At 39.0% G+C, this 13,194-nt stretch overlaps 1 protein-coding gene across 1 annotated transcript in view; it reads right to left on the bottom strand.

The window, feature by feature from the left end:
- The window catches only part of HIBADH (3-hydroxyisobutyrate dehydrogenase), a 140,700-nt gene that overhangs the window by 109,985 nt on the left and 17,521 nt on the right, over nucleotides 1-13,194 (bottom strand). Inside the window, exon 3 of the mRNA XM_007981790.3 lies at nucleotides 164-273. Coding sequence (XP_007979981.2) covers nucleotides 164-273 — 110 coding nt within the window. The remainder of the gene's footprint in view (nucleotides 1-163; nucleotides 274-13,194) is intronic.

Genomic DNA, 13,194 nt, shown 5'->3' with positions numbered 1-13,194 from the left:
AAAAATAAGCCTTTTACAATGAGAAAACCACACTATTCACTGTATGAAATAAGAACAGTATAGAAAGGTTTAACAAACACAATTGTAATTTCCTAATAGTTCTAACATGTGAAATTCATGAACTATCATAACAAGAAAATATCCACAGTTGAGAAATACATACTTTAGAATCCCATTTGCTCCGGAATAAGCTTCTATTGCATTGATACTTGTGGGCAGCATTGTAATAATTCTGTCAGCTTTTTCAGCAACATCTGCTGGGGAAGATACTACCTTTAAAAAAAAATTGCAAAGGCACATTATTTAAATTATAATGTAAGCAGTTTCTAGAGCACAAACAGGATCCACTTTTCATGCATGCCTATAACAGTGACAGTGCATAAAAACTAATCCTTGTTTGCAAACGACCAAAAAAAAAAGCTTACTGCCCAAAATAAAGGCACATCATTATACATATACAGATGCAGTTTCTGTGAAATCAAATCTACCGTTTATTTTTAAAAGTGTGAAGAGAGTTGAGGGTAAAAGGGCAAAACCCAGCAGTCCTGGGAACAGACACACTTCTCATGGGTTCTTCCAAGTTGGATTCCTAAACAGCATAATCTTTGGTACACACTTTGACTAACAAAAATATTATAGTACAACAACGCTGGTAACTCAACTGTAGGACGCATTAGTGATTTGGTGGGCAGCAAAATCCCTTAACAAAATCTCAAGTCCCAATCCCCACCACCCTCCAGTCTCTATTTTCAAGCAAAAAAAGAAGAAAATATAATTCTGTTTCAGAAAAGAAAAGGTCAGGACGAGGACATAAACACTTACTACAATGACTGCAAGTACCACCAGGAAGGCTAACAGTATGAGCTACCTAAACTTATGTGGAAACTACATACAGAATAAAGATATATGAATAGGCATCAGGGCACTCTCTCAACCCTCATTTCTGCTTTATTAACGACCACAAACATACTGCAAAGGAAAGTTGCACTGTCTATCCTGTTTGTATAGGTGCATGCATAAGTAGATGCACTGTCGCTCAAATCCCCCACCCCCAGCTCTCTCCCTCTTTTCCACATATTCAACTTGATAAACCTGGCCAGTCAACTGGCAACCAAAGAGGTCAGGAGAGACCAGGAGCTCCCTCTTTGACTCAAATTACCCTTTAATAGAAAGAATCAGCTGGGCATGATGACTCATGCCTGTAATCCCAGCACTTTGGGAGGCCACAGCAGGACTGCCTGAACCCAGGAGGTCAGCCTGGGTAACACAGCAAGACTCCATCTCTACAAAAAAACAGAAAAATTAGCTGGGTGCAGTGGTGCGCACCAGTAGTCCCAGCTACTTGGGAGGCTGAGATGGGAGGATAACTTAAAAAAGCCCAGGCGTTGGAGGTTACAGTGAGCTATGATCACGCCACTGTAGTCCAGCCTGCCTGGGCAACAGAGTGAGACCTGTCTCTTAAAAAAGAAATCCGGCATCCCAACTGTCACAACATCTTCTGTAAAGCCTTTTTTCTCTTCGTTGAAAAAAGACAAAAGACTATCAGGCAGATTATTGAAGATTTCTCTCCAGAATGAGTCACATATGGAAAAACAGACATATTTCTACATACATTATGCATGTAGAAACATGTATTTTCTACTAGAAAATGTGAAGTGACATGTAAGCATCTTACAACTAGGAATGCCTCTGCTTTTCATGTGGTAGAAGTTTACACATTTTCTTTTTATATTTTACGTGCATTTGATAAAAGTAAAAGAATAGGAAGCCAAAGAGAGTGTGTAATCTAAATATTAAGAGCTAGAAGTAATTACATTTCAATTTTCCACAAGAGACTATGAGTTTCTAAATCAAATTCAAGATAAATGTAGCTTTAACAAAAAGCAGTTTCGTAAGTCACACTTTAAAATTTCAGTAAATCAAGTATCCTGGCATATGGTGTATTAACAAGGTAGGAAATGACATTATAAAACATCTCAGACCCTAAAACAAACAAACAAAAATTCTCTTTTAATGTTTCACTCTAAAGACAATGCAGCATTTTAGAATCTATAATGAGATACATTCAACCTGTATATTTTGATACATAATGAGGATTTGCTACAAATAATTCTAAAAATTAAAAAATTTTCCATCAAATTACAAAGAAATGCTTAAGTTGCATGAAAACCTTTCCTACACCTTCATAAATATTGAGACTCTAGAAGAGGCAACTATTTCCTGGCAAACAGTTGAAGTTTACTCAAGAAAAATAGAGCTCAGTGAAATAAGAAAAACAAGTTGTAGTAGTCATACTTCTCTATTCCTATACTACACCAAAAATATGTTACTTAGACGGCCCCATTTATTCATCCTACTCTAATAAACACAATGCAAAACAATGGCATACTTTCCTTCTATTCCAGCTCCATCCTTCTAGATCTTTCAAGGACATCAGTAAGCCATGAGATCTAAGAGTTAATTCCAGACTTTCTCTTAGGAATTGAGTTCTCTCTCACTGAAGGAAATTAAATTCCATCTACATAACTCCTTTAGAGGGGCCCTGAAGGGCACCAACAATTAGTTCACAGGTCAAGGGTGTTTCAAGTTTCTTAATCCCATGAACTGGCAGTGCCAATTCAGGCACTTGCCAAGTACATGGGGTGGCCAATCAGCCCCCTGCATCTCTAGCATCTGCTGCTTGAGATGGTTGCATTGCCAGAATACTGCTAACCCCTCAATTATACAGGAAAGCAGCGTCAAAGCTCACAGGCCCGGAAAAAACACACAACGGCAGTGATAGCTGGAATGTCACCACTGTACTGGCCACAACTGCTCTAAATCTAACAACACACACACTCTCTCTCTATATATATATGTAGATATATAGACATACAGATATATATGTATATATGGTATATCCTAACAGTCTCTAATTTGTACTACAAAGGCATGTTTATTAGACAGATAAACAGACATTCAAATAATCTCACCATCCATGTGACTTCAAGACCCTGAAATAACTGACTGACAAATCTGGCCACAACTCAAAAGCTGGGAGGAAAAAAATCAACCTTGTTGCCAGTCTGACATCAACTACAAAAGCGTTTAGAAGCCAAACTAATTAGAGTCCCTTCAATTACATTTGCTAATTGAATGGATAAGCAAAGCCAGCATGGATCAGTGAAAGGAACACTAATTTGGGAAGCCAGAGACCCGGGTTTAGTTGCAGCTCAGCCAAGAAGTCACGGGTGATTTTGTGTAAACTATGTAACGTCTCCAGGTTCAGTTTCCAAATCTATAAAATAAAAACAGTGATTTGGATTATCTCTCAGCGTTCCCATCCCCAAAGTAAAAAGGAAACTTAGGCAGAGATACTTTTCATATTTAGTAATCTCAAGTTCTAAGAAGGTATGGTTCCCATGAAAAAGGGCTGAGGGGACTGGAAGCACGTGCAATGATTCAGCACAAATGCACAGCATTAGCAGGACTTTCACCGTGCAGGTTTTCAACACCTCCATAACCGGGGATAGTCACTGGCCTGGCTGACTCTGGGACATGGCTCTGCTCTGATTGTCAAGGCTGCCCCAGACAGATCTGCTAATTCCAACTGCCTCACACTTATACTATTATGAATTAAAACAATTCTACTCTTCTATTATCTCAATTTTGACTATAGGAAATTGGTTTCTGTGTATACCACAACACAGTCTTTAAGATTTCTTGCAGCCAACTTATCTGAATTTAACTTTATCTGTATGCCAGTATACATCAACGGCGGGTGTGTAATATAAAGAGCAGAGGACTGAATAAATTAAAAATCTGCTAAAATAAATTTAAAAACTGTTTAATAAAAACAAAAATCCGCTTTGCTGCATGAGGAGGGGGGTGAAGAGCCAAGAGTAACCTGAAGGGACTACACCCTCTTTTTACATATCCATTGGGAGAAGACAACTGTTACCTAGTTGCTTTACATGAAGAGAAAAATCTTGCTGCCTCTTCTAGATAAAACAGTCACGTAAGTCAAGTTCAGCACTGCTTCCAAGTAAACCAGATGGGTAACAGAAATTTACAAAGAAACAAGAACTTGATCTTGTTAAACTTGCCACTCCTGTGTTTTTTAATCTTTAAAAGTACTTTTTAAATACTTTAAAAGTAGAAAAGCACAATTACTTCAAAATTACACTACACTTGAAAAACTGACAAAAGTGCTTTGTGCCTACATCTTGAAACATTTGGTCAACAATGATGGAGCCCACTCAGCAAGAGGCTTTTAACGCTCTCATTTAACAAGACCTGAGTGGATGCCAGATTAGATCCCAAGAGATTTACTTAAGCAAACATGTTCAGCCTTACAACTCCGGAACAACAAAATGGTTTCCAAGTTTTTAAAGAGAAAACGAAAAGAGAATCTAATTAAGCTTAGTTCAATCAGAAAACTCACACAGAAGTGGTGCATACATCCCAGACTTTTGGCACAGATCAGGAGCATCTCCAAGGAAAATCCTAGACAATGAAAACAAAGCACAAGTTGCATGTCCTTGATGCTAAGGCTTAAGTTAAAAAGAAAAACCAGTATCTTCCGCAAAATAAAGGTGGGTCAGAAGGGGCAGTGCAGAATAGACTCAAACAGGAATGCTGCCAAATCACTTTACCTCCTAGCTTGGTTTTAATTTGTATCTTCATTCTTTCATTTAGAAATATCTCTCCATATCACTTCTTGGCCTTTGGGCTATAATCAAGAATGAAAATATATCTATGACTCTCTTTCAACATATTCTGGACTCAATAATGCAGCCGAGACAGTGCTGTTTGAGGTGTGTTGGTGAATAAAGATTTTGGAGAAAAATGCTGTAGCTACAATAACAACAGCAGCAGCAGTAATAGCAGTAGCAGCAGCAGTAGTGGTACTTTCTATGTGCCAGGTTCTTTTGGGCTAAGAGAAAGATACTCTTATCCTCATTGTATATAAGAGTAAGAAATTTAAGCAGAGAAAGGTTAAGTCATCTGAAGTCACACAGCTATCAAATGGCAGAGCTGAGATTTGAGCCCAGACAGTTTGGTTCCAGGGTTTATGTTTTTAAATCACTACATTCACAATTTATTGATTCAAAATTTCTAAAATATGAAGATCTGATCATTATTATCAGTTACATTTTTTTAAAAGATGCTAAAAGTTGAAATGATGCATCTGTTTCCAACAGAAACACGAATATAATAAAGGGATAAGCTATGACAAACCCACAGCCAACAGCATAATGATTGGGCAAAAGCTAGAAGTACTCCCCTTGAAAACCAGAACCAGACAAGGATGCCCTATTCTCATCACTCCTATTCAATATGGTACTTTAAGTCCTGGCCACAGCAATCAGGCAAGAAATAAAAGGCACTCAAATACAAAGAGAGGAAGTCAAGCTATCCCTGTTTGCAGACATGACCCTATATCTAGAAAACCCCATAATCTCAGTCCAAATGCCCCTTAAGCTGATAAACAACTTCAGCAAAGTCCCAGGACACAAAATCAATGTGCAAAAATAAGTAACATTCCTATATACCAATAACACTCAAGCCAAGAGCCAAATCAAGAACACAATCCCACTCACAATAGACACAAAAAGAAAAAAATACAGGAATACAGCTAACAAGAGAGGTGAAAGATCTCTATATCAAGAATTACAGAACACTGCTCAAAGAAATCAGAGATGACACAAATGGAAAAACATTCCATGCTCATGGATAGGAATAATGAATTTTGTTAAAATGGCCATATTGCCCAAAGCAATTTATAGATTCAATGCTATTCCTATCAAACTACCAATGACTTTCTTCACAGAATTAGAAAAAAACTATTTTAAAATTTATATGGAACCAAAAAAGGAGCTCAAATAGTCAAGGCAATCCTAAGCAAAAAGAACAAAGCTGAAGGCATCATGTTACCTGACTTCAAACTCAAACTTTTCTACAGGGTTATAGTAACCAAAATAGTATGGTACTGGAACAAAACAGGCACACAGACCAATGGAACAGAATAGAGTTCCAGAAACAATGCTGCACACCTACACCCATCTGATCTTTGGCAAAGTCAACAAAAACAAGCAATAAGGGCTCCCTATTCAATAAATGGTGCTGGAATAACTGGCTAGCCATATGCAAAAACCTGAAACTGGACCCCTCCTTACACCATACTCAAAATTCAACTCAGGCTTGATTAAAGACTTAAATATAAAACCTAAAGCTATAAAAACCCTGGAAGATAATCTAGGAAATACTGTTTCTAGACATAGGACCTGGAAAAGATTTCAAGACAAAGTTACCAAAAGCAATTGCGACAAAAACAAAAATTGATAAATGGGACCTAATTAAACTAAAGAGCTTCTTCTGCACAGCAAAAGAAACTATCAACAAAAAGTAAAATAGACAACCTACAGAATGGGAGAAAATGTTTGCAAACTATGCGTCCCACAAAGGTCTACTACTCAGAATCTATAAGGAACTTAAATCAACAAGCAAAAATCAAACAACTGCATTAACGAGTAGGCAAAGGACATGAACAGACACTTCTCAAAAAAAGACATACACATGGTCAACAAGCATATGAAAAAATGTGACCATACTAATCATTAGTGAAATGCAAATCAAAACCACAGTGAGATACAGTATCACACCAGTCAGAAAGGCTGTTATTAAAAAGTCAAAAAATAACATGCTGGCAAGGTTGCAGAGAAAAGGGAAACATTTATACACCACTGGTGGGAATGTAAATTAGATGAGTTATTGTGGAAGCAGTGTGGTGATTTCTCAAAGAACTCAAAGCAGATTTACCATTCAACCCAGCAATCCCATTATTGGGTACAGGAATATAAACAGTTCACCATAAAGACACATGCACCCGTATGTTCATCACGGCACTATTCACAATAGCAAAGATATGGAATCAACCTAAATGCCCATCAATGGTAGACTGAATAAAGAAAATGTGGTACATATACACCATGAAATACTATGCAGCCATAAAAAAGAATGAGATCATGGCCTTTGCAGCAACATAGATAGAGCTGGAGGCCATTATCCTAAGCAAACTAATACAGGGAGAGAAACCAAATACCACATGTTCTCACTTATAAGTGGGAGTTGAACACTGAGTACATATGGACACAAAGGAACAGACACTTGGGACTACCTGAAGGTGGAGGGAGGGAGGAGGGTGAGGATCAAAAAACTACCTGCCAGGTACTATGCTTATTACCTGGGTGGCAAAATAATCTGTACACCAAACTCCTGTGACATGCAATTTACCTATATAACAAACCTGCACATTACCACTGAACCTAAAAGTTAAAAAACATCTTCAACTGCAAGCTTCCTGCGGGGCTTGGAGGCTGCCCTACAAACACACTCATTTTCTGAGTCCATCATTCTGCCCAACTTATTTTAATAAACGCTTATATAATAAAAACTTCCCTCTGATGTTTTTAAATTTAAAAAAAGGGATAAGGCCGGGTGTGGTGGCTCACGCCTGTAATCCCAGCACTTTGGAAGGCCGAGGCAGGCGGATCACCTGAGGTCAGGAGTTTGAGACCAGCCTGGCCAACATGGCGAAACCCCGTCTCTACTAAAAATACAAAAATCAGCCAGGTGTGGTGGCAAGCGCCTAACCCCAGCTACGTGGGAGGCTGAGGCGAGAGAATCGCTTGAACCTGGAAGGTGGCGGTTGCAGTGAGCCGAGATTGCGCCACTGCACTCCAGCCTGGGTGACAGAGCGAGACTCCGTCTCAAAAAAAAAAAAGGGATAAGGAAATAGAAATGTCTACATATTTTATGAAAATGACCACAAGTTCAACCAATTATAAATGCCCTATCAGAATAGGTTAACACTTCAAGGCATAAACAAGCTATTAAGCAGTCATGTAAAACATATTAAACATATCAAAGTTTTTATTTCCCTAATAATCCACATACAGTCATGCAAAAGAGATACGTTCTGAGAAATGCGTTGTGAGAAAAGAAAAACAACTTGGAGCAATCTGAGCTATGTGAGGTTTGCAAAATTTATCAGGCCCAGAGAGACGTGAGCATAGGACTTTGGTCACCACCACCCTCCGTGCCCAGTGGCAATTGCTTAAAGGCATTTTTGTTCCTGACTAGCTGCCTCACTTATTATGGTCATGTTCCTGAAATCTGGAATACAAAGAACAGTGTACAGCCAATTAATAATTTATGTTAACGTAAACTCTTGCTAAACAACTTAGGAACTGCCTCTTCTTTTTTCCTTAAAAACTCACCTGGGGCCAGGTGCAGTGGCTCACACCTGTAATCCCAACACTTTGGGAGGCCAAGACGGGCTGATCACTTGAGCCCAGCGGTTCAAGCCCAGGCTGAGCAACAAAGCAAAACCCTGTCTCTACAAAAATACAAAAATTGGCTGGGCATGGTGGTACACGCCTGTGGTTCCAACTACTTGGGAGACAGGGCAGGAGGATCACTTAAGTCTGGGAGGTTGAGGCTGCAGTGAGCTGTGATCCCATCACTGCATTCCAGCCTGGGTGACAGAGAGAGACCCTGTCTCAAAAGAAATGAACAAACAAAATCACTTGTAACACCTGGTAATCACATATATTCAAGGCAACTTGAATTTATGCTTCCAGGTGGACATTTTCCACCTTTTGGGCTTGAATAAACTCTATACCTAATCACAGTTTCTGAACCGTTATTTAAGGTTGACAGTTGTTAGGCTATTTCATGGTGTCGAACGTCAGAGAAAGCACTTACAGACCTTCATGGTATAGTGTATTGCTTCTAGGCTACAAACCTGTACAGCAACATTACTGTACTGAATACTGTAGGCAACTGTAACATAATGTAAGAATTTGTGTATTTAATGTATCTATACATACAAAAGGTACAGTAAAAATACTCTATTATAATCCTATATGCAGTCCATGACCAAAACATCCTCATGAGGTGCATGACTACAGTTTTACTAAAACTTGAAGAAAAGCCTCCAGGGTCATAATATTCTAAAACACTTCTTCACCTGGAACTGCAGGTGGCCATCTTGCACCTTGAAGGGAGAAAGGAGCCTGAGGGAGAAAAGCAGACCCAAGAGGCAAAGAAAAAAGAAAAGAATCTGGCTATGTTACTAAATTCAACTCTGCCAGAGGTCAGACCACTCTCCAACTCTTCGAATACATGAAACAATAAATTCTCAGTTTTTGCTTTCAAAAAAAGAAAAGCACTTCTTCAAAATGACATCTGATTTTCCTCCCTGCAAATCTCTCACTGAAAGAACAGTTGACATTAGAAATCAACTAGCCAGCATTTCTGCAATCTTGGCAGGGTGTTGGGGGATGGGCTTGTTTTCTTTGACTCTCACTTCATCAGCTTGACTTGATATAGTAACACAGAAGGAGGAAATGGACACCCATCCTTAAAAATGTATGAGTCAACTCAAATATACCCTGAATTTTTTAACCTTTAAACCCTTCAGGGCACTATCGTGGCAAAAAGTTTCAAGGTTTCACACATACTTTTCCATCTCATCCCAAGTTGTGTCTTGGCCTTATAGTAGTAGAATGAAATTCATTTTTTCTTTTATCCAACATTTTAAAAAACTAAACATAGCTATGAAATAAGAATGTTGACATTTTAATATATCAGAACTTATCTAAATTAATATTACTTTTTAAAGTAGTGCTCTTAGGAAATCACACTTGTTCTGATGATGTTGCCACTGTTCCAAACATTCTCTAAGCTGCCAACATAAATCATTTATCAACAAATGCTTTCATTTTCTGTTGCCCTCAGGACCAAAGCTGTTTCACCCTTTACCTTTCTCACTTCATCTGAATTTCACATTGTCCTACCTTCCACTGCTGTTAAAATCAATACTCAAAGGACCTCTTAGAGTCAAGATGCTTAAGAGAACGAGAGATGTGAGGAAGACAGGCAAGAAGATTCTGTCTTCCAGGCTTCCTGCCTCAGTGTGAACCACACACAGAATTTTCCCCACTGTGTATTGGGGGAGGAGTGGCAACTGTACACAAGAAGCTAAGTCTTTGCTATTCACTAATCTGGGAGGAGCACTGACCCAGAACCCACCTTCTTTCCTTCTTTACAACCAGTGACATATTGCAAGGAAGAAGAAAAAGGAAAACCCAGTAACTGAGTCTGTGTCCTGGAACCCTCAAATTTTTATGCAGGAATCTTGGAGACATTGTCCTTCATGACTTTCATTTCAGACTACAAAGATAATACAATCTTTGTTGGGTGAGTAAAGATTATATGCAATCTTTACTGTAATTAATCCTGTTTATATTAATAGGAAATTAATCCTGTAATTCCCTATCAGAAATGAAATGACCCTTAGGAGTTGCTTATTTTTTTCTACCTCAAAAATTGCCTTAGCACTTAATTATAGTCAAATTACAATTTTAGTAGAAACTTCCTTGCAGTGTTAGTTGGTCACCTAAGACATATCCAACACCTTGTCACATCCAACTCAACCTGTTTTATAACCCAAGAGCATCAGGTAAACTACTAGACATATGGTAGTTACTCAAGCTATCTCTGATGACCTAAAGTAACAGTCTTCAGCAAAAGACTGAGGCTCCACTTCTTGAGGAAATTGCTCCTCTGTCCTCATTCTTAATCTGGATAAATCCTATTTGTTATTTTGCTGTCTGCCTAAATATCTAGTCTTTACAGAGAATTCCCCTAACCACTCTCTCACCTAATGTAACACATATTTTTATTAAAAACTAATGTGACCTTTTACTTTTTCTTTAGACTTATTACAGTTTGGAATCACATATTTGTGTGATTTGACAATCTAACACCCCATATTGGTCCCTAAAGGCAAGGACTTTGACTATCTTGTTCTGAGCTGTATTCCCAGTGCCTGGCACATAGAAAGTTCTCGAGAAACATCTGTTAAATTAGTGACTTAATGAAGGTCCTATCCCCCATTTTGCTAAGGTAGTCTACAGTAGCCTTAACCCATAGTGATTAGAGCAATAAAAAGTAACTTTTCTTCACAGAAAAGAGGAGAATATCTGATACTACCATTTGAATGGAGAACATGAGAAAAGGAACAGCTGTGTACAGCAGAGGTGAAACTAAGGCATACAGAAACTAATTTATAATTAATATTAACATAGTGATTAATATGTGCCAAATGCTATTTTAAGCTCCATACATAATTAACTCACTTAATCCCTGTAACAACTCTATGGAAACAGTATGATTATCCTTCATACATGTGGAAACAAGGGTATAGAGACACTGAAAAACTTGCCCAAGACTGCACAGATACTAAGTGGTAAAGAAAGATTCAAAACCATTTTGTAGATTCCCAATGTTTGCTGCATTAGTTTTCCATAGCTGCTGCAACAAGTTACCACAAGCACAGTCGCTTAAAACAGAAATTTACTCTCTCACAGCTCTGGAGGTCAAAAGTCTGAAATCAAGGTGTCAAGAGAGACACACTCCCCACAAAGGCTCTAGGGGAGGATCCGTCTTTGCCTTTTCCAGCTTCTGATGGCTCCTGATATTCCTTGGTTGGCAGCAGCAAAACTCTAATGTCTGCCTCCATCTTCACATGGCCTTCCCCTCTGTGTCTCTGTGTCTTCTTTTCTGTCTCTGGTAAGGACACTTGTCATTAGCTTTAGGGTCCACCCTAAATCCAGGATGATCTCTCTTAACTTAGATAGTCAAAGACCCTGTTTCCAAAAACGTCACATTCACAGGTACTAGGAGGTGGAACTTGAATACATCTTTTTTAATAGCTTCACTGACATATCATTTGCATACAATTCACCCATTTAAAGTGTACCAAAGGCCCTGTTAACATATTCACAGACATGCAACCATGATGACAACCAATTTTAGAAACTTTTCAAGAAGAAACCTGGCCGGGCCTGGTGGCTCACGCCTGTAATCCCAGCACTTTGGGAGGCCGAGGTGGGCAGATCACGAGGTCAAGAGATCGAGACCATCCTGGCCAACATGGTGAAACCCCATCTCTACTAAAAATACAAAAAAAACTGGCCAGGTGCAGTGGCTCACACCTATAATCTCAGCACTTTGGGAGGCCAAGGTGGGTGGATCACCTGAGGTCAAGAGTTCGAGACCAGCCTAGCCAGTATGGTGAAACCCCATCTCTACTAAAAATACAAAAATTAGACGGGTGTGGTGACATGCGTCTGTAATCCTAGCTACTCAGGAGTCTGAGACAGGAGAATTGCTTGAACCCGGGAGGCAGAGGTTGCGGTGAGCCAAGATTGCGCCACTGCACTCCAGCCTGGGCAACAGAGCAAGACACTATCTCAAAAAAAAAAAAAAAAATTAGCTGGGCGTGGTGGCGCGTGCCTGTAGTCACAGCTACTCGGGAGGCTGAGGCAGGAGAATCACTTAAACCCGGGAGGCGGAGGTTGCAGTAGGCTGAGATCGCACCACTGCACTCCAGTCTGGTGAGAGTGAGACTCCATTTCAAAAAAACAAAGAACAAGAAGCCTTATATGCATTAGCTATCATGCCTCTATGCCCAACTTTCCCTCTTCTCCAGTGCTAAACAACCACTAATCTACTTTGTGTCTCTATACAGACTTCCTTATTCTGGACTTTCCTGGGAAGTCTATAGTATGTGGTCTTTTATGACTGGCTTCCTTCACGCAACATGTTTTCAAGGTTCATCAATGTTGCAGCAAATATTAGTACTTCATTTCTTTTTTTTACTGAATAATCATCCATTGTATGGATATAACACATTTTGTTTGGACATTCTATCCACTGATAGATTTTTGGGTTGTTTCCACTTTTTCGTGATTATGAATAATGTTGCTGAATACACATTTCCATGTGGATACAAATTTCTCATTTCTCTTGAGTATATAGCTAGGTGTGAAATTGCTGGGTCATGGCATAATTCTAATGCTTAATTGTTTGAGGAACTCCCAAACTCTTTCCCAAAGTGGCTGTACCATTTTACATTTCCACTAGCAGTGTATGAGGGCTCCAATATTTCTACAACCTCACAAACACATTTTGCTATCTAACTTTTTAATCATTCTAGTGGGTGTGTCTCATGGTTTTAAATTTTTTTTTTTTTTTTTTTTTTTTTGAGACAGACTCTTAATCTGTCACCCAGGCTGGAGTGCAGTGGTGGCAATGTCGGCTCACTGCAACGTCCACCTCCTGGGTTCAAGCAATTCTCCCACC

Source organism: Chlorocebus sabaeus, chromosome 21 (assembly GCF_047675955.1).
Source record: "Chlorocebus sabaeus isolate Y175 chromosome 21, mChlSab1.0.hap1, whole genome shotgun sequence".
Taxonomy (NCBI): domain Eukaryota; kingdom Metazoa; phylum Chordata; class Mammalia; order Primates; family Cercopithecidae; genus Chlorocebus; species Chlorocebus sabaeus.
This window is presented reverse-complemented; position numbering and strand designations above follow the sequence as displayed.